This window comes from Tamandua tetradactyla, chromosome 9, assembly GCF_023851605.1.
Source record: "Tamandua tetradactyla isolate mTamTet1 chromosome 9, mTamTet1.pri, whole genome shotgun sequence".
Lineage (NCBI taxonomy): Eukaryota > Metazoa > Chordata > Mammalia > Pilosa > Myrmecophagidae > Tamandua > Tamandua tetradactyla.
In genome coordinates this window covers 31795658-31818301 of record NC_135335.1, presented here as the reverse complement: position 1 = coordinate 31818301, position 22644 = coordinate 31795658, and the positions used below count along the sequence as shown (strand labels likewise).

The 22644-nt window shown below is 37.4% G+C and overlaps 1 protein-coding gene across 2 annotated transcripts in view; it reads right to left on the bottom strand.

Moving 5' to 3' along the window:
- The window catches only part of RAB7A (RAB7A, member RAS oncogene family), a 132630-nt gene that overhangs the window by 46093 nt on the left and 63893 nt on the right, over positions 1-22644 (bottom strand). For both annotated transcript variants that reach the window (XM_077116362.1, XM_077116361.1), the window contains 2 exons: positions 12820-12880; positions 10996-11122 (listed from right to left, as the gene is read on the bottom strand). In XM_077116362.1, the coding sequence (XP_076972477.1) occupies positions 10996-11122; positions 12820-12872 (180 nt within the window). In that variant the 5' untranslated portion in view covers positions 12873-12880. The remainder of the gene's footprint in view (positions 1-10995; positions 11123-12819; positions 12881-22644) is intronic.

Here is a 22644-nt window from a genome sequence, read left to right as displayed (position 1 = left end):
AAAAACACAAAAAACAAAAAACAAACCAGCCTACAATTTCTCCTCTGTCTCCACCACGCCCCCAGCAGGGAGAGTCTGCCAAAATTAAAGGTAACACATCATCTTATGCTGGTGGGACCTGCAGGCAGACAAGCGCCACATACTGGGCAGGATAAGAAAAACAGAGCCCAGAGACCTCACAGAAAAGTCTTTCAACCTGCTGGGTCTCACCCTCAGGGAAAACTGATGCAGGTGACTCTTTCCTCCTGACAGAAGGCCAGTTTGGTCTGGGAAAATATGGCTGGGGTCTATAATACCTTAGTAGTCCCTCCTAAGTATGGGTGGAAAAAGGCACCATACAAGCAGGGCAAGAAAGAAGAAGACAAGAACTGAAAAATTCTGATCTGTTAAATAAACCCTAAGCTAGAGGTCCAGAAAAAGCTGAACTGAATGTCAAAGAACAGATATACAACAAATTCATCCAGCAAGAAAACCCTAGGTAAAAGAAGTGAAAACAATCTCCAGAATAAACTAACTAAGGTAATTAAATGCCCAGACCCCAGCAAAAACTAAGAAATCACACTAGGAAAACTGAAGACATGGCCCAGTCAAAGGAACAAGCCAACAATTCAAATGAGATACAGGAGTTGAACCAATTAATTCAGAATATACAAAAAGACGTGGAAAATCTCATCAAAAATCAAATAAATCAATGAATTGAGGAAGGATATAAAGGCGAGGAATGAACAAAAAAAAAATCGAAAGTCTGACAAAACAAATTACAGAACTTATGGGAATGAAAGGCACGGTAGAAGAGATGAAAAATGCAATGGAAACCTACAATGGTAGATTTCAAGAGGCAGAAGATAGGATCAGTGAACTGGAGGACGGAACATATGAAATCAGACAAGCAAAAGAAAATATAGGGAAAAAAATGGAAAAATATGAGCAGGGACTCAGGGAACTGAATGACAATATGAAGTGCATGAATATACGTGTTGTGGGTGTCCCAGAAGGAAAAGATGAGGGAAAAGGAGGAGAAAAACTAATGGAGGAAATTATCACTGAAAATTTCCCAACTCTTACGAAAGACTTAAAATTACAGATCCAAAAAGTGCAGCGTACCCCAAACAGAACAGATCCAAATATATGTACTCCAAGACACTTACTAGTTAGAATGTCAGAGGTCAAAGAGAAAGAGAGAATCTTGAAAGCAGCAAGAGAAAAGCAATCCATCACATACAAGGGAAGACCAATAAGATTATGCATAGATTTCTCAGCAGAAACCACGGAGGCGAGAAGACAGTGGGATGATATATTAAAATTACTAAAAGACAAAAACTGCCAACCAAGAATTCTATATCCAGCAAAATTGTCCTTCAAAAATGAGGGAGAAATTAAAACATTTTCAAACAAAAAAATCACTGAGAGAATTTGTGACCAAGAGACCAGCTCTGTAAGAAATACTAAAGGGAGCACTGGAGACAGATGTGAAAAGACAGAAGAGAGAGGAGTGGAGAAGAGTGTAGAAAGGAAGACTATAAGTAAAGGTAAAAAGAAGAAAAATTAGATATGACATATAAAATCCAAAAGTCAAAATGGTAGAAGAAAGTACTACTCATAAAGTAATAACACTAAATGTTAAGGGATTAAACTCCCCAATCAAAAGACATAGACTGGCAGAATGGATTAAAAAACAGAACCCATCTATATGCTGTCTATAGGAAACACATCTTAGACCCAAGGATAAACATACGTTGAAAGTGAAAGGTTAGGAAAAGATAGTTCACGCAAATAACAATCAGAAAACAGCAGGAGTAGCTATACTAATATCCAACAAATTAGACTTCAAATGTAAAACAGTTAAAAGAGACAAAGAAGGATACTATGTATAAATAAAAGGCATAATTCAGCATGAAGACATAACAATCATAAATATTTACGCACTGAGCCAGAATGCTCCAAAATACATGCGGCAAACACTGAAAACACTGAAAAGAGAAATAGACACTATAGCATAATAGTTGGAGACTTCAATTCACCACTCTCATCAATGGACAGAACATCCAGACGGAGGATCAATAAAGAAACTGAGAATTTGAATAATACAATAAATGAGCTAGACTTAACAGACATTTATAGAATATTACACCCCACAACAGCAGGATATACCTTTTTCTCAAGTGCCCATGGATCATTCTAAATGATAGACCATATGCTGGGTCACAAAGCAAGTCTCAATAAATTTAAAAAGATTGAAATCATACAAGACACTTTCTCAGATCTACAGGAATGAAGCTGAAAATCAATAATAGGCAAGAGTGCCAGAAAATTCACAAATATGTGGAGGCTCAACAACACACTCTTACACAACCAATGAGTCAAGGAAGAAATTACAAGAGAAATCAGTAAATATCTTGAGGTAAATGAAAAGGAAAACACAACCTATCAAAACTTATGGCAAGCAGCAAAGGCAGCGCTAACAGAGAAATTTATTGCCCTAAATGCCTATATCAAAAAAGAAGAAAGGGCAAAAATCAAGGAATTAACTGTCCACTTGGAAGAACTGGAGAAAGAACAGCACACTGACCCCAAAGCCAGCAAAAGGAAAGAAATAATGAAGATTAGAGCAGAAATAAATGAAATTGAGAACATGAAAACAATTGAGAAAATCAATAAAGCCAGAAGTTGGTTTTATGAGAAAATCAGTAAGATTGTTGGACCCTTAGCAAGACTGACAAAAAGAAGAAGAGAGAAGATGCAAATAAATAAGATCAGAAATAGAAGAGGAGATATAACCACTGATCCCACAGAAATATAGGAAGGGATGACAGGATACTATGAACAACTTTATGCTAATAAATACAACAATGTAGATGAAATGGACAACTTTCTAGAAAGCCATGAACAACCAAGAAAAAATAGAGGACCTCAAGAAACCAATCACAAGTAAAGAAATTGAATCAGTCATTAAGAAGCTCCCCCAAAAGCAAAGTCCAGGACCAGATGGCATCACATGTGAATTCTACCAAACATTCCAGAAAGAATTAGTACTAATCCTGCTCAAACTCTTCAAAAAAATTGAAATGGAGGGAAAGCTACCTAACTCATTCTACGAAGCCAACATCACCCTCATACCAAGGCCAGACAAAGATACTACAAAAAAAGAAAATTATAGACTAATCTCTCTAATGAATATAATGCAAAAATCCTCATCAAAATTCTAGCAAATCAAATCTAGCAACACATTAAAAGAATTATACATCATGACCAAGTAGGATTCATCCCAGGTATGGAAGGACAGTTTGATGAAGAAAAGGCATTTGTCAAAATTCAACATCCTTTCCTGTTGAAAACACTTCAAAGAATAGGAATAGATGGGAACTTCCTCAAAATGATAAAGGAAATATATGAAAAACACACAGCTAACATCATCCTCAATGGGGAGAAATTGTAAATTTTCCCTGTAAGATCAGGAACAAGGCAGGATGTCCACTATCACCACTGCTATTCAACATTGTGTTGGAAGTTCTAGCCAGAGCAATTAGACAAGAAAAAGAAATACAAGGCATCAAAATTGGAAAGGAAGAATTAAAACTTTCACTGTTTATAGGTGATATGATACTATATGTCAAAAACCCAGAAAAATCCAGAGCAGAACTGCTAGAGCTAATAAATGAGGACAGCAAAAGTGGCAGGTTACAAGATCAGCACTCAAAAAATCTGTAGTGTTTCTATACAGTAGTAATGAACAATCTGAGGGGGAAATCAAGAAAAAAATCCATTTACAATTGCCACCAAAAGAATAAAATATTTGGCAATAAATTTAAAGAGATAAAAGACCTATACAAAGAAAACAACAAGAAATTGTTAAAAGAAATCACAGAAGACCTAAATAGATGGAAGGGCATACCGTGTTCATGGATGGAAAACTAAATATAGTTCAGATTTCAATTCTACCTAAACTGATTTACATATTCAATGCACTATCAATTAAAATCCCAACAACTTACTTTTCAGAAACAGAAAACCCAATAACCAAATTTATCTGGAAAGGCAGGGTGCCCCAAATAGCTAAAAGTATCCTGAGAAAAAAAAATGAAGTCGGAGGTCTCATGCTACCTGACTTTAAGGCATATTATGAAGCTACAGTGATCAAAACAGCATGGTACTGGCATAAAGACAGATATATTGACCAATGGAACTGAATAGAGTGTTCAGATATAGACCCTCTTATCTATGGACAACTGATTTTTGATAAGGCAGTCAAGCCAACTGACCTGGGAAAGAACAGTCTCTTCAATAAATGGTGCCTAAACAACTGGATATCCACATGCAAAAGAATAAAGGAGGACCCACATCTCACACCCTATACAAAAGTTAACTCAAAATGGATCAAAGATCTAAAATATTAGATTTAAGACCATAAAATTGTCAGAAGAAAATACAGGGAAATATCTTATAAATCTTATACTTGGAGGCAATTTTCTAGACCTCTACACCCAAAGTGAGAGCACTGAAAAAAGAAAGAAAGAAATGGGAACTCCTCGAAATTAAATACTTTTGCGCATCAAAGAACTTCATCAAGAAAGTAAAAAGACAGACTACACAATGGGAGACAATATTTGGAAACGACATATCAGATCAAGGTCTAGTATCCAGAATTTATCAAGAGATTGTTCAACTCAACAACAAAAAGACAGCCAATCCAATTACAAAATGGGCAAAAGACTTGAACAGACACTTCTCAGAAGAGGAAATACAAATGGCCAAAAGGCACATGAAGAGATGCTCACCTTCCCTGGCTATTAGAGAAATGCAAATCAAAACCTGAATGGGGGGTTCTAACATATCATCTCACACCCACCAGAATGGCCATAATCAATAAAACAGAAAATGACAAGTGCTAGAGAGGATGTGGAGAAAGAGGCACACTTATTCACTGTTGGTGGGAATGTCAAATGGTACAAGCGCTGTGGAAGGCAGTTTGGCCGTTCCTCAACAAGCGAAATACAGAACTGCCATATGACCCGGCAATACCATTGCTAGGTATCTACTCAGAGGACATGAGGGCAAGGACACAAACAGACATTTGCACACCAATGTTTACAGCAGCATTATTTACAATTGCCAAGAGATGGAAACAGCCAAAATGTCCATCAACAGATGAGTGGCTAAACAAACTGTGGTATATACATACAATGGAATATTATGCAGTTGTAAAACAGAATCAAGTTATGGAGTATGTAACAACATGGATGGACCTTAAGGATATTATGCTGAGTGAGATTAGCCAGAAACAAAAGGACAAATACTGTATGGTCTCACTGATGTGAATTAACTTGGAGAATTTTGTTGGCAACAGAGACCATTAGGAGATAGAAACAGGGTAAGATATTGGGTAACTGGAGCTGAAGGGATACAGATTCTACTACAGAACTAAACGTAAAAACTCAGAAATGGACAGCACAATACTACCTAACTGTAATACAATTATGTTAAAACACTGAAGGAAGTTGAATGTGAGAATGATGGAGGAGGGCCAGGGGAACAAATGAAATTAGAAAGAAAATAGACGACAAAGACTGAGAGGGTATAATCTATATAATGATAATGACTAAATGTACAAATTTAAAAAATGTTCTTGCACAAGGAAGAACAAAGGAATGCCATTACTGCAGGGTGCTGAAAATAGATGGTAATTAATATTTTAAAATTGCAATTTATGTGTGAGACTATAGCAAAAAATGTTTATTCGGTACAAAATTTATATTTTGACTAGTGCATTTTGTAATATAACTTATGTAGAGAGGTTAATTGAACACCATGAGTACATGGAACCTTGAATAGGAGATGAGATTTTGTTGGTTTGTCCAGAGTGATGCCCCGATGAATCCCAGAGTGATTTAAACAGTGAATAAAAAGTATTTGCAAAGTCCCCTTCGGGGAATAGTGAGAACGGGGGAAAACTCAATTTCCTCAAGTTGAATTCTTGATATTCTCACAAGCAGTGTGGACAACCAAAACTACAGGCTGAGCCCCCAGTTTTGGGGTTTGTTCATATGAAACTTAACCCCACAAAGGATAGGTCAAGCCTACTTAAAATTAGGCCTAAGAGTCACCCACAAGAGAACCCTTTTGTTGCTCAGATGTGGCCTCTCTCTCCAGCCAACACAACAAGTAAAGTCACCACCCTCCCCCTGTCTAAGTGAGACATGACTTCCAGGGGTGTGGACCTTTCCTGGCAACATGGGCCAGAAATCCTAGAATGAGCTGAGACTCAGCATCAAGGGATTGAGAAAACCTTCTCAACCAAAAGGGGGAAGAGTGAAATGAGACAAAGTGTCAATGGCTGAGAGATTCCAAACAGAGTCAAGAGGTTATCCTGGAGGCTATTCTTACACATTGAGCAGATATCACCTTGTTAGTCAAGATGTAATGGAGAATATGTAGAATGGAATGATTTCTAAATGTTGTGTTAGTTAATTTCTTTTTAATTAAAAAAAAAAAAGATGTAATGGAGAGGCTGGAGGGAACTGCCTGAAAATGTAGAACTGTGTGCCAGTAACCATGTTTCTTGAAGATCATTGTATAATGATAAAGCTTTCACAATGTGACTCTGTGATTGTGAAAACCTTGTGTCTGATGCTCCTTTCATCTACCTTGTCAACAGATGAGTCGAACATATGGAATAAAAATAAATAATAGGGGGAACAAATGTTAAAATAAATTTAATTTGAAATGCTAGTGATCAACGAAAGGGAGGGGTAAGGGGTATAGTATGTATAATTTTTTTGTCTGTTTTCGTTTTATTTCTTTTTCTGAATAAATACAAATGTTCCAAGAAATTATCATGATGATGATGAATATGCAAACTGTGATGATATTGTGAATTACTGATGATATATGTAGAACGGAATGATCAAAATAGGAATGTGTGCATTTGTTAGGTGTTTTTTCTGGTATTTGAAAAATAAATAAAATAAAATAAAAAAATCTGTTCTATAACTACCCATTAAAATGTAGTTGGAAATTTATTATTTTTGTATATATGTTATATTTCATAATTTTAAAAAAGTTAAAAAAAATCTGCAATTCCCTGAAGTCAACTCACTGGCTATTAAAATTTCTTCTGTGAACTGCTTGTCCACATCTTTTTATCTAGTTCTCCACTAGATTGCCTGCCATTTGGATACTAATACTTTGTTAGTTATGTATTATCAACACTTTCTCCTGGTTTACCTTGTTTTTATTATTAGGAATGTTGCTATTCAGAAGTTCAATTTCATGTGGTCTACTATAATCTTTAACCTTTTATCACTTGTGCTTTATCTTAAATGCTTCCCCTAAGATAAAAATTCTTTGTTTTCATTTTTTTTTAAGGTCTTCACTTTCTATTTTTTCCACATTCATGTCTTGAATCCACCTGGATAACCCCACACCACAGAAGCTGCTGTCCAAGCCCATTTACTGCATAATTCCTGCTCTCCACAGTTGTGTGAATCCAATTCTCTAGCAAGCTCTCCTTTATGTGTAGCTTGTTTTTGTGTCCTGTTTCCTTGGTCTGTCTGGTCTGCTATTATCACACTGACTGAATTATCATGGCTTCATAGTAAGTTATATTTAAATTTTTCATGCATACTTGACTCCATCTAATGTTTAATATGAATTGAGTTCTCACATCTCCCATTACTATATAAGGAACTTAAAAAGCATAATTTCAAAGTTGATTTCCTAATACCAGTTTGGAAGTTATGTATTCTGAATATCAGAGTCAGCATTCTAAAAAGAGACACATGTATACTTCCTTCTTATATCTGAGACTTTCCAAGTGAATTCACTTTACTTTTGCCTGAAGTACATCCTCTAAAATTTCTAACATAGTACTAAAAGATGAATTTTTATATAGCAATGACTTCACTTCACTTTCATTTTTGCACGATATTTTCACCATGGGTAGAAGACTATGTGAACTGTGCTTTTCTTCTGGGAGACATCCTACTGTCTTTTTTTTAAAACATTTTTATTGTGAAATAGAATATACAAAACAATAAATTTCAGAATCCATTTTTAGAAGTAGTTTTAGAACAAATTTCAAAGTATAGTATGGGTTTCAGGGCTTCTCTGGCCTAGGAACCGTCTGGAGGTTATTGGTTTCTGAAAAATAAACTTAGGGAGTGAAACTTTTATAAAGTCTCAGATGCAGCCCTGGATATTCTTTCTAACTAAGGAATTCCAGCTCTAAGACACTGGAGACTAAAACTAAATATCAGTATAATGATCCAGTACTCATACTCATTTGTTAAAACCTATATACTCTGATACAACTCCTCCTCCTTTGATCCTTCTCCCATTCTTTAGGGATATTTAGGAAATGGCTATTCTAACTTCATGTTGAAAACACATCCCACTGTCTTCTGATTTCCACTGTTCCTACTGATAAGTCAACTGTCAGCTTCATTGATGTTGTTTTAAAGGTCATCTTTCTCTACTAGCTTTAAAGTTGTTTTGATTTTGGTAATTTCATTGTGATTCATGTAGATTTCTCTTTTATTCACATTTCTTGGAATCTGGACTTTAAGAATCTATAGACTAGTACCATATCAGATCTGCAAAATTCTCAGCAAATATTATCTTTGCTTTATTTTCTTTTCTCTTACTTCTGTGACTCTGATTACAAGTAGGTCAGACTTTCTCAATGAATCCTGTTGTTTGCATTTCCCAACCTTTTTTTTTTTTTTTTTACCTTCCAAACCTCTTCTGTTGTGTACCATCTCCTGCCAAAATCCTCTCTGAATTTCAAATTTCAGTTATTTCATTTTAAAAAATGTGACTGCAAAAGTGTGAAGGTCAGTCTTTGTTTCAGTTTCTCAGGAACATATTTTATTTACCATTCTTCTAGACCTTGCTCAGTGCGCCCTGTGGTTCTCCAGACATGTTTTCTCGATAACTGCACTACTCCAGAGTCCCAGTTTAGTAGTGCATGTGTGCTCTATTATACCTCTCAACTCAGGAGGGGTTATGCTCTGACTTCTGAATCCCTTGGCTGACAAATACAGCCTGGTCCTACAATTCTATTCTCCTGGTAAAGGAATCCAGAATTTATTTCATTAAGCTTCTGGCCTCTGTTGCTACAGAGAACACATGTCTAAACACTGTTTCTTTATAAGTAATTTGTCTTTTCTCCCTGTTCTTATGATTTTGGAGTGCCACAGTTTTGAGTTTTCTTCTAGATAATTTGCTTGGCTTAAGAGTTAACTATTTTCTTCACTGGTATTTAATTTGCAGTTATCTGAATTTAGTTTATTTCAATGACTAATTTTTCACTTCTTGAAAGTTTTAAGTTTTCCATATCCTTATTTTTCATAGGGTCCCGTTTCAAATGTGATTTCTATTCCCTTTTGAAAAATCTCTAGTCATTGTGATCATTTTTTGTGGTATATTATTTCCTCTTGTGGCTATGAACTCAATAACAGTGAGATTATTCTTTCTGTCCTGATATTTTAAATATTCCTATAGAGTGGATTTATCTTTGTTTTTGCCAGGAGTTTATGTCAAATTCTTCACGAGAGATTTCTGTACCACACAAAGTTTAGATTTAGGTTCGACACATGTAGATAGTGGAACTGGGGTTCTCCAGCAAGGAGGCAAACATGCATGTCCCAAGCCTATATTTCTGACATAAATTTTGCCACTTCTTTGGGTCAGGGTCTTTCAGATCTGCTTTCCTGGATGGAACATCCTTCCAAGGTCCTAGATGACTGTGTGTCAAGGGATTCTTGGTTCCAGCCTCCCCTTTCCTCCATACTGTGTAGTCACATAGCCTGCCTCTGCACAACTAACACAACTCTGTTAGAACTTCCCAATTTACCATGGCAGGAGCTCATGAACTTATCACTAGTTTTCAATTCCCTCTTCATTACTGTAATCTGGAAACTTCCTTTTCTCTCAAGTTTGGCTTATTTAAACTTTAGCTATATTTTGAGCATTTTGGTATGGATGTGTGGGTGAGATGGAGAGAGGAGAGATCTATGTTAGCACTGCCTCAGAAGCTCAAGTCAAATGAGGGTAGGCATACTTTCAAGAGTCCTTATTCTCCTGTGGGAGCATGCCAATTCATGATCAACACATATAAAAATTTCTTTCTTTTAACCTATATTTCGTTCAAGGATTTTTCAGGACTACAACGGACAAGACCCTGTACTTGATCACTAGAAGCTTAGTCTCTCCTGGGGGGGGGGGGTATTTACATTAAACAATTGCAGCAGAGAAGAAGTTACAGAAGCAACATTTGAGCCAACAGTTAGAGACTTCAGAATGAATGTGGATGTGACAAAGGGGCCTGTCAGGAGAGAATGCACAAGGAAAGGTTTGGAAGAGTAGCACATGATTTGTAAGGACCGGCAAGAGACAAAAAAAAAAGTTTGCATCAGGAATGTAAAGGCATTCAAAAGGCCATGCCAAGGAATCTGTACCTTATCATAACAGTGAAAGGGAAGCCCCTGAAGGAATAAGTTGATAAATGAAAACCAGTTTGTTTAATGGAAACACACCTTTAGAGGATAAAAATATCAGAAAAATACAGAAGTCCTGGGTGCAATAAGAACCTTAGAGAAAGAGTCAAAAATTCCTGATCTAAAGCACTAGATAAGGATATTAAAACATTTTGGACACACAACTACAGATTCCAAATTTAGCAAAAATAATAACAGGAAAAAAGGAAGTCTGGTTAAACTTGAATTTTAGCTAAACTATGACTAATTTTTAGGGTAAATATGCCTCATACAATATTTTGAACACAGTTAAATAGTTATAAAGACTTACATTATCTGAAATTCAAATTTAACTGGTGTCTGGCATTTTCTCTGGCAACCCTGTCTGTAGCCAATTATTCATGAATGTAATAGTGGGATTTGAACAATAAGGAAGTGAAATGCCTAGATGTGATGAAAAAAGGATTGAGACTATATGAACTTATAATAAGGCTTGGTTAGCAAAGCCTAGATGCGTGCTTACCTGCATTGTAACTAGTCTGTCATCCACCATCACCTCCTTCGTCAGAAAGTCTGCTCCTATTGTGGCTTTGTACTGATTACTGAATTTCTTGTTCACATATTGGTTCATGAGTGATGTTTTACCAACTCTGAAATTGGAGAAAAACCACAAGTATAAGCCATACAATACAGGAAGGTAATGAAAACTGATTCTTGTACTTGCAGCTTTAAAAGGAACCTAACCGTTCTGAAGGAGAACAAAGAATTGGACTGTAAACAGATGGCAATGCCAGCAAGCGTCTCAGCGTTACTCATCCGAGGGTTGTCCTTTCTCCTGGGATAAAAATACAGGGTACAAATGTGGACCGCATATTGAAAAGTCCTGCTAAGTGTTGGTACAGGCAACTCAAAAGGTAGAATCTAGCATTTTATTCTCTTCAAAAATGATGCAAGCAAATATACTTCTTTGAAAGAACCTTCAGCAATAAGACTGTCCTATTCTAAAAATAAAACTGCATGAAGTTTCTGGTATTTCTCCACTTAGTGGTTACTATTCAGTTTCATAAAATAATACCAGGATGGGCCCGTTGGTTTCAATAACCAACCAGCCAACCAACTTGCTTGCTTTACAACGCTTAAAATGTAAGGCAGAAAGAGCACCAATATTCCAATGAGCCAGAATCTACTTCAAAGTATATACCTCCACAAATAATTTTCAGCAAAACAAACAAACAAAACTCATTAAGAGACAATGTGTGATACATACATATATATATATTTTTTTTGATAAGGTTGAGGCAGGTAAAAGCCCCGGAAGATAATGCAAAAGCCTTTAATATACCGAATAACATCATCTTCCTTTCCAGCAAAGGAAGACATTAATTTAACTTTTTCACATGCAGACGATCTGGAAGAACAAAGCAGCCCAAGGTAGTGTTCTCCAATTTCCAGAGGAAAGGTGAGGGAATCTGTGTCTCTAATGAGGTTCTGGTAATTCTTCTCAGAATTGTTACCTCAAACTCAGGCAAGTTTGGGTAACACTGCCTAAATGCAGCAATTTTCAGTCCCCACAGCAAAAGAGCATCATCTGGAATGTGTGTGTGTGTGCGCGCGCGTGCCCGTGCCCAAGTACAGAGGACTAGGCTTTGCCCCGTGGGTCTGAGACTGAGTGTATCTGCTAGTGTTTTTAAAAGGCTCTTCAGGTGATTCAAATAAGCCAATCAGGAAACTGTGAAATAAAGAGGCACACCTCCATTTATCATAAGTATTATTAACATGCAGGCCCCAGTTAGTCGATGCTTTCACGGGCCACTTCAGATACAAGTCTGAAAAGCTTTGCCACAGAATCTTCAGAGCTACTAAAGAGGTAGTTACTCAGGCTGGGGCAGCTCTAGAATCAGAGTCCAGTTCTCAAACCCAGGCTTTTTTGCATATAGGCCTGAATCAGACGCAGCAGGAAGGTACTGCACAATATAGTCAAAGCCCACAGTGTAACCAAAACACACTGTAGGTGTGATGACAACAACAAATCTAAATAAACAGGACTCCTTAGTATAATCAGCTCGGAAAAAAGGAATTCCATGAAAATGCCTTCCATTAGTTAGGTATGCTCAATAGCCACTCTTCCCCTCAAATCACGCTAAAAATGAGGAAACGAAGGATAATATTTAAAGGAATCATTCACATTTCTGCCCTGCCCTGAAACAGCAGGGAGACCTAAGGCCCTACGCCACTGCTACTGGAGAAGGAAGAGGCTAACATCAGAGAGAGGGGGCAGAGGCTTCAAAAAGGTTAAGTTTAAATCCAAACCAATCCACCAAATATCTAATTCATGAGAAAGACTTACCCAGAATCTCCCAGGATGATAACTTTCAGCAACACTTTCTTCCTAGAGGTCATCCTTCAAACTAAAGAGGAAAGAAGAAAGAACTGTGAGAGAAAAGGGAACTCAAAGGTGAATCACACACCCACTTCACCCCACCCCACATCAAAGCAGCCTGGAGATCCTGTGCCCTGAGCCTTTCCTGCTGGCTGTTTTCCCAGTGTGAGGGGACCCTGATAAAGAACACTAACAACCATCAGAGCTCTGGTCCCAGGAGAAAGGAGGGCCATCCTGTCCCTGGGGTAATCTGATTAAATATATTCTCAAGGATGGATGCTGCTGCTGTCAATTTCGATTAATGTTCCAACTTATTCATAGCTCATTCCCTCTTCATTCCCTCTTTTCCATTAAAAGAGGTGATGCTCTTTTAGTGATGCTCAAATATCACCTATTCAGAGAGTTGACTACTTAATATAAACTAGGACTCCCTTCCTCCCCATTTGTTCTCAATCCTTTACTCTTATTTTTCTTCAGACCATGTATCATTACTTAACATTTCTGTGTACTGAATCCATCTGTCTTCTCCTTTTTAAATAATTTCCATGAAGACAGTTTTATTCCCCTACCATAGCCCCAGTGCCCATTACAGAATTATAAATATTGGTTTAGTGCATGAATGAGACTTGATTTAGCAGCTCTAGGGATGCCCTTTTCCAGAAAACCTTTCTGGCAGCTAGCTATCTCTACCTCCAAGTAGACAATATATAAGTTGCCTCAAGTTTGCTTTCTTCCAGCACTCTCCATATACGAAGACAGGGCTCCTGTGTTATTTACCTCTGAGTCTCCAGAGTCTGGCTCAGTGACTTTCAGAAAATGAGTGGCTTTCAGAAAAATAGCCCTAAATTCTAGATCCCAATGTTACTAACTTATCTAAGGATTGCTGGAGGAACACTCCTCTTTAGACAGCTGAATTCTCAGTAGGAGGTAGACATCCTCTTCTAAAATTGGAAATTCAAGATTGAATGTTAGTATCCTCAAAAATGACCAGTTATCTTCTGATATGGCTTGGCCCTGCATCCTCAGCAAACATTTAAGTAGCCAGGGCAGGATATGAGGAGTAACAAGGTCAATATCAATGCCTGGCTGCAGTGAAGCTGGGAGAGATAAATGTTTATATATAAACAAAGTAGGTAATTAAGTAGGTTCAACAGAAGCCTGTTCTACAGCTTGGGAAAACAAGGCAATCAGACACCATCTTAGAAAGGCTACTTTTCAATTTCCTCTTTAACAGTCTAGCTTCCTGAAGGTTGGGGCTGATAGTACTACCTAGAGTAGGTGTGAGTTAAGCATGCAAATACTTCTGAATCCAATCTTCCCACTCTGGAACAAGAGATTTCATTTTTGTCTCCTGCCCTTTGCGTGTCTCTCAAAAAGGCCAGTGCAGCCCCCTTGCCTGTAGCAGAACTCATACCAGTAAGCCGCTTTCCTCTTCTGCGAACTACAAGTCGTATTAACCCTGAAAACTATGTGAAGATGCTGCACCTAAATTCCCACTACAGCAAGAACATATCCTCAGCATATAACTTGGGTGTTTTTTGATCCTCCCACAGTATGATTTATCCTTGTTTCCAGTGCTTTGGAACTACTATTTTAATGGTTAATATTCTTTGAGTGGATTAAGCATTCAATCAGTCATCATTTATTTAATATATCAAAAATATTCTGCAAAGAGCAACTGTGAACTTCTGTCCCTGGGATCATTTCCTCAGGAAACATTAATGTCCACACAACACGTGTTGCAACAGTGTTGCAATAGTCCACAGAGCAGTCCAGCTCAGGTGCACAGACACTGTGTGGACTCACATGGAGGAGACCCAGGAAGACAAGGAAACCAAAAACCCTCATTCTTGAAGGGAGCCAATCCTTAGTCAGTTTTCATGCTCCTACAAAGGATATGTTGTCTATAAGAGCACGTCCATACTCAGCAAAATACAAAGCTTGGATTTCCAAGATATTTACTTTCCTTCGAGTCCAGATGCAATTTAACAACCAGGGAACATTTTAACATAAGTAATATTCCCCAGCAACATAGCTGACATTCTGCTTTTGAACAGTTCCCAGGGCTAAAAGAGCTAGAAAGTTAACAGTAAAGTCAAATTCTCCTGCAGGGGAGAGGGTTTTATTAATCTTAACCCACAGATACTGTTTAGGAACAGGGTTACTAAGTTAAAAGTATAAATATTTTCATGATGTTTGCTAATTCATTTTTCAGAAGACACATTTTCTCAGATTATTCTGCAACTATTGGATTAAAGGGCAAAGGACCTAAATAAGGAAAATGATAATTTTCCTACAACAGAGAAAATGTAAATAAAGAGATATTTCCAAGTAGGAAACCTTAATGTAAAAATGCTGATTTTCTGCCATTTAAACAATCCCAAGGATTTTTCGCATATATGCTATAAAAATACAGATTCAACAGTGTGGAATAGGACTTAAGCCAATAAAGAAATAAGACCTCCAGAAATGAACATATTTGACAAAGCTGGCATCATAAAATTCAGTGTCAACAGGATGAACAATTCATTAAATAGTGAGAGCAGAAAGAATCTGTGAGAAATACAATTAGACACACCTCAGATTCAAAACAGGTTATCAATGGAATAAGATTTAAATGTAAAAATGGTTATCCATGACGCTGAAAGGGCTACACACAAATACAAGTGAGTTTTTCTAGGAGGTGGGATTACAAATGTTTTTGCTTTCTTCATACTTACTGTGATTTTTAGAGAAGCATATTAACTTTATATTCAATTAAAAAGCAAATTCCATTTTGGGAAAAAAAAATGTCTGTCTGTTTTTTCAAATGATTTTTCTGATTACAAAAACATTCCTTAGGTGTGTTACCACCCATTTAAGGTGGGGTTGCTTACTAGAGACCATTAAGAGGGAATCATTTTGGAAAAAGCTCAGAACTAGCAGAACCCACGCAGCCAGAGCTCTTCGGAAATAAGGAACCCCACCCCCTACCCCCTGCCGCCCCTGCATGGGAGCATCATGAAATAAGAAAAGAAAGCTAGCAGACACTGTTGTCATGCGTCTTTCAGCTCACAGAGAAACCCCTAACATCACTGGCCTTCTTGAGCCAAGGTACCTTTCCCCGGATGCCTTAATTTGGACATTTTTATAGTCTGAACTTAACTTGGACATTTCCATGGCCTTAGAACTGTAAGCTTGTAACTTAATAAATTTCCTTTTGAAAAAGCAAAAAATAAATTCCTTGTTCATCATGGAAAAGGAACTGCACTTGAATGTAGACTTACTAAACATCAGAGGGTTGCTACAAATGGTACTAAACAGCCAAAGCCAAAGGAATCCCACATCTGGTTTTACGAGAATGTTGATGGCTTTAAATTGGCAAAAAAGTTAGGAACTATGTTTCTGTACTTAATGTTCCCCAGGATCAAATAAAGCAGGACTTGTTTCTAGAAGAACTAAGAAAAAAAAAAACCCACACTTTGAACATAGCCTTTGCCCTAAGAAGCTGCTCAAAAGTGAGTGTGCTTCATAATCTCCACTAGCAGTTTCTACTTCCGTAATTGATTTCCATTATCACCTTCATGGACTTCTGAGGACTGAAACATTTCTTTCTAAATCCTGCCATGTGAAATTTCTATCAGATAAAAAGTTCTCTAAAAGATAAGACAACTACCTTTCAAAGGAGAAACTGAAGCAGGCAGAGTAGAAAGGAAGAAAAAACTGAACAATGCTCTGACACTTCATTCTTTAGAAACGTGCATTTTAGATCCATTAAAATATGGATATACTCTAAAATCTTTTTAGAATAAGGTATATTTAGAACAAATATCCTTCAAGATCGATCAAATTTCTGCATCAAAAATATCCTTCCCTCTGCTATCAAACCAAACCCCATCAATGGAAGAACAAGCATTTTTTAACAAAACACCAACAGTATTCTACATCCCAAAACAATTCTTTCCTTCAAGTATGTTTCATATGTAATAAATTAAAAGCTAGAATTTTCCTTCATTAGCCTGAAATTGTTACTTTCTTCCACTCAGAAGCAGGAAAGATAACTGGCCATACAGGTAGGTGCAAAAAGAAAAGGACACACTAGGGGTAAGGAAGACAGTGTCTATATTTTAGCACCACACGTACTCTTTCAGACCAATGAAAGAAAGGTTTATTTGATTTGGAATTGAAATGTTCTGTAGTGCATAATCTAATTCAACCTACCTGTATAGCTCATTTGAATAACTGAAACACAGGGAGCACAGAATAAGAAAGAGGTCCTTTAATCCCGTATAGAATATTGCAATGCCTGGAAACATCCTAGACTATTTTAAAGGGATAATAAAAAAGTACTGGCAAAGTCCCTTGAGGGAGAGGATAAAGAATATGGAACTATTAAACCTTACCATCAGGGCATCCTCTGATACTGTGTCAAACTTTAGGGACACCCAAATCAATAGGCGATGCCCCCGATCATAAGGCTCACTCTTATGTAGGTAGGAGAGAAATTTAGATTACCTATAGGCATGCCTAAGAGTTACTTCTGGAGGACCTCTGTTGTTGCTGAGATGCAGCCTCACTCTCTCTAAGCCCAACTCTGCAAGAAATCATTACCTTCCCCACTACGTGGGATATGACTCCCAGGGATGAATCCAGACCTGGCACTGTGGGGTCAACAATTACATACTGACCAAAAGAGGGAAAAGAAGTGTAATAAATTATCAGTGGAAGAGAGAGTTCAAATACAGTCGAGAGGCTACTATGGAGGTTGCTCTTTACACAAGCTTCAGTTAGACCTTGCTACCTATCATAACCTGCCAACCCCCAACCAGGACCATTCCTGCCAATCCTAAAGAACACCCAGGGCAATATATAAGATTCCACAAGAGTTTCATGTACTAGAGTAACTTACCAGAAACCTACAACCTCTAGATGGGTCCCTGGTTCAGATAAATCCTGAAGCCTAGCCCAGCCTCTCCAGAACATTAAACAGTTCCATCTCCCTCCCCCATATTAGTGACAGACCCTTCCAATACAAACAATTTATAATTGCCAAAGCCCAAACAACCCTAAAGAGAGGTACGGAAAGATCAAAGGTGATGGTGGAGTTATACATAGAAGATAGGACTTAACAAATGAATATGAATGCTGAATCATTAAATTGGTATCTCTTTTAGTCTCTAGCATTTTAGAGCAGCTAGAAGTAAAAACCTAAAATTGAGAAATTGTAACCTATGTCAAAGTCTGAAATATGTTCTACAACTACTTGTCGTGCTGTGCTTTGAAATCATCTTTTTTGTATATATGTTATTTTTCACCAAAAAAAGAAGGAAAAAAGTCGATTGTGATGATAAAAAAAAATATGTAAGCTCTCTAGCCTCCTATATTTTGGAGCAGCTAGAAGGAAAAATATGAGAAGACTGTATGGTAGCCCATGACAAAACTCTGGGATTTGTCGTGTAATCCCTTGTTGAAGAGTGCTTTGAAAACTATTGTTTTTTTAATTCTTTGCTTTGTATATATGTTACACCATACAACAAAAAAAAGTTAAAAAAAAAAGAAAAGGACATGCAAGGAAAATACTGTTCAAATGACTGACCAACAGGTTTTGGCCCAGAAAAGGTGAGAGAGGTCAGAGAAGTGCTGAAAGAGAAAGCAAAGGGGTAGGCAGGAAAGGCTAACAAAGGACTGGTATGGCCAAAACAAAAAACAGAAGGGAGGGGTAGAATGTTGGGGGTCAGTGGACAATTTCAAAGTCCGAAATACTTGGCAAGTGAACAATTTCGTGTAGCTAGCAGGAATACGTGATGACTGTGCACACTCAAGGGAAGTCTGGATGGTATTGAAGGAGCAAGGAACTGAAAGCAAAGTGCTTGCAAAGCCATCAATACAATAATGCAAAATGAAGGGAATGAAACCAAACTATGTTATCAGGTCCAAGGTCACAGAGCAATTAGGCAGCAAAGGTGGAATTACCACAGTATCAGCCCAAGCTCCAACATGTAACTATAATGCCATACTGCAATACTAGCTCCCACTGCAAATGGGATTTTGGTCGTAGGGCTAGGGGTGAGCTGTGGATTAGGCATTTAAAAAAAGTTCCTGTGGTGATGGCGGCACACAATTACATCATGTTTGGAAAATACTGACATAAGGCCTACCACCCACTGTTCTGATTTACATGTTGTGTTCAATACAAAATTGTATAATGATGGTACTAAATATCTGAACAAAATGCTAAAGGCTTGAAAACACTGCAATGGTTAAACTCATTAACCTTCTCTAGTTCACTGACTTCATTACTAGCCTGGCCTTTCCAAGTTGCTTACCCTTATCATCCAGGTCCAACCACATCACTGTTTTTCTGCTCTCCCATTTCCCACCCCGGTACTGAACTGTAGAAAATTTGGGGAGGTACAAAAGAATGAAGCAAAGAAAAGAATGCCACCCCCAATTCCATCTCCTAGAAGCCATCACTATTAGGCTTTGGGAATGTCATTTACATTTGCCTTCAGATGGTTGTGATCACATTGTATACAACTTGGCATCTTGCTTTCTGTACATTAACTATCTTCCTATGTTATTAAAACTCTTAATTACCATCAAAATTGCATGACATTTCAGCATATGAATAGGCCCAAACCCTTCCTTGTTATTAAGTATGCTGCTGTTCTTGATTTTGCTGAGATGAACCTCTGTATATAACGTCAGTCTAATTATCAGACTCACAAATGTGTATTCAGTTAAACTATGAATATTTTAATGGCTCTTGAAATGTATTGCCAAATCATTTTCCAAAATAGCTTTGTTTATTTCCACCTTCACCAGAAGGGAAATAGCACTCGCATTTCACCATATCCAACTATCATTAGCACAAATTAAATAGAGGAGAGTGTCAACAAAGTTCCATTTGCATTTCTTAGATGCAAACCACTCAAACCACTCAAACTACATACGTCTCAGTTGTCATAATAGTCTTTGCCTATTTTGTCCATTAGCATGTGATCTGCTACAGAAACAGTCTAAATATAGATTTGTGGAAGAAGTATCATGTGGACATGGATTCAGAAGTTATAGGTTTCTGAACAGACTCAAAAGTACCATTCTAAACTTTAACGAAGGACATACTGGTAATGTCTCTCTCTGTTTCATTTTGTTCAGAGACTGTGCTCTGGCCTGACTATAAGAGAAGACTCAGCAGACATTCCGTCCTCAAAACTGATGGATTTCAGGTCTCAGAATAAAAGAAGCAAGCAACATTTGCTCATCAAGTTTCGGAGAAGGCTGCAGGGGAGACTATAAAGGCATTTTACGTCATAGAATATCACTGTGCTGGTCATCAAGCTGAACAGGAGGGTCTGTTGTAGGCACTCTTTAACTTTCCAAAAGGAGTCAGTTTAGGGCCAAAGAGGTGGAAGAGTATATCTAGGCCATGAAACAATAAGAAATACCATTTACTGAATATCTGCTCTGTGCCAGGCATTGTACTGCAGACTTCACCCAGGTTATTTTATTTAATTATCACATAAGCCTGTAAGGTGGATACTAGAAATTTTCATTTAATAGGTAAAGAAATAAGAGGCTCTGGTGGTCACTGGATTTCTAAAAATATTCAAAAGTGAGACTAGAGCCCAATGACTGACTACAAAGATCATCTCAGCTACTACATGGAGTTGAACATGAAGAGCAAAAAGACGTTCAATGCTCTGAAATAGTCCAAAGGGTGAGAGGGAGCAGATAAAACAAGACTGGCCATGAGCGGATAGCATAGGGGTTCAAGACACTGTTCTCACTATTTCTGTATATTGTCTGAAATTTCCCATACCAAAAACTGTAACGTATTTCATACTTTATTAGCAAAAGAGGAATATCCATAAGAAAAGCAGGAATGTGCACACTTATGTTCATTAATAAAAATACTTTAACATAGCTTCCATGGCAAATATTCCACATTAAGGCTTTGATAATCAGCCTCTGGTTAGAGGACAAGATGGTTAGTTTTGTAGCCATAGAAATCTGAAAAAACAAATCAGAGGTTAAAAACATTTAGCATTTATTGCTTTTTTGCATATATGTTATTTATCACACAAAAAAATGGGCAACTATAACAGAGAAGATAGGATTTAAGAAATGAGTATGACTGCTGAATCATTATATACGTATTTATTTTGGTCTCCAGTGTCTTGGAGCAGCTAGAAGAAAAAATGAAAAATCGTGGAACTGTAACCCATACCAAACTCTAAAATCTGTTCTATAACTACTTGTGAAAATGTACTTGGAGATTTATTGCTTTTTTGTATATCTGTTGCATTTTTCAATTAAAAATAAAAGAGTTTTTCCACAATGAGGTATCATCTCACACCCACCAGAATGGCCATGATCAATAAAACAGAAAATGACAAGTGCTGGAGAGGATGTGGAGAAAGAGGCACACTTATCCACTGTTGGTGGGAATGCCAAATGGTACAACCGCTGTGAAAGGCAGTTTGGTGGTTCCTCAAAAAGCTAAGTATAGAACTGCCATATGACCCGGCAATACCATTGCTAGGTATCTACTCAGAGGACATGAGGGCAAGGACACAAACAGACATTTGCACACCAATGTTTACAGCAGCATTATTTACAATTGCCAAGAGATGGAAACAGCCAAAATGTCCATCAACAGACGAGTGGCTAAACAAACTGTGGTATATACATATGATGGAATATTATGCAGCTATAAGACAGAATATAGTTATGAAGTATGTAACAACATGGATGGACCTTAAGGATATTATGCTGAGTGAGATTAGCCAGAAACAAAAGGACAAATACTGTATGGTCTCACTGATATGAACTGACACTGGTGAATAAACTTGGAGAATTTCATTGGTAACAGAGACACCATCAGGAGATAGAAACAGGGTAAGATATTGGGTAATTGGAGCTGAAGGGATACAGATTCTGCAACAGGACTGAATGTAAAAACTCAGAAATGGACAGCACAATACTACCTAACTGTAATACAATTATGTTAAAACACTGAAGCTGAATGTGAGAATGATAGAGGGAGGAGGGCCAGGGGCACAAATGAAATCAGAAAGAAAGATGATAAAGACTGAGATGATATAATCTAGGAATGCATAGAGTGTAAAATGATAGTGACTAAATGTACAAATTTTAAAAATGTTTTTGCACAAGGAAGAACAAAGGAATGTCATTACTGTAGGGTGCTGAAAATACATGCTAATTAATATTTTAAAATTTTAACTTATGTATGAGACTAAAGCAAAAAATGTTTATTTGGTACAAAATTTATATTTTGACTAGTGCATTTTGTAATATAACTTATGTAGAGAGGTTAATTGAACACCATAAGTACATGGAACCTTGAATAGGACATGAGATTTTGTTCGTTTGTCCAGAGTGATGCCCCGATAAATCCCAGAGTGATTTGAACAGGGAATAAAAAAGTATTTGCAAAGTCCCCTTGGGGGAATGATGAGAAAAGGGGAAATTCAACTTCCCCAAGTTGAATTTTTGATATTCTCACAAGCAGTGGGGACAACCAAAGCAATAGGCTGAGTCCCCAATCTTGGGGTTTGTTCATATGAACCTTAACCCCACAGAGGATAGGTCAAGCCTACTTAAAATTAGGTCTAAGAGTCACCCACCAGAGAACTCTTTTGTTGCTCAGATGTGGCCTCTCTCTCCAGTCAACACAACAAGCAAACTCACTACCCTGCCTCTGTCTACATGGGACATGACTCCCAGGGATGTGGACCTTCCTGGCAACGTGGGACAAAAATCCTAGAACGAGCTGAGATTCAGCATCAA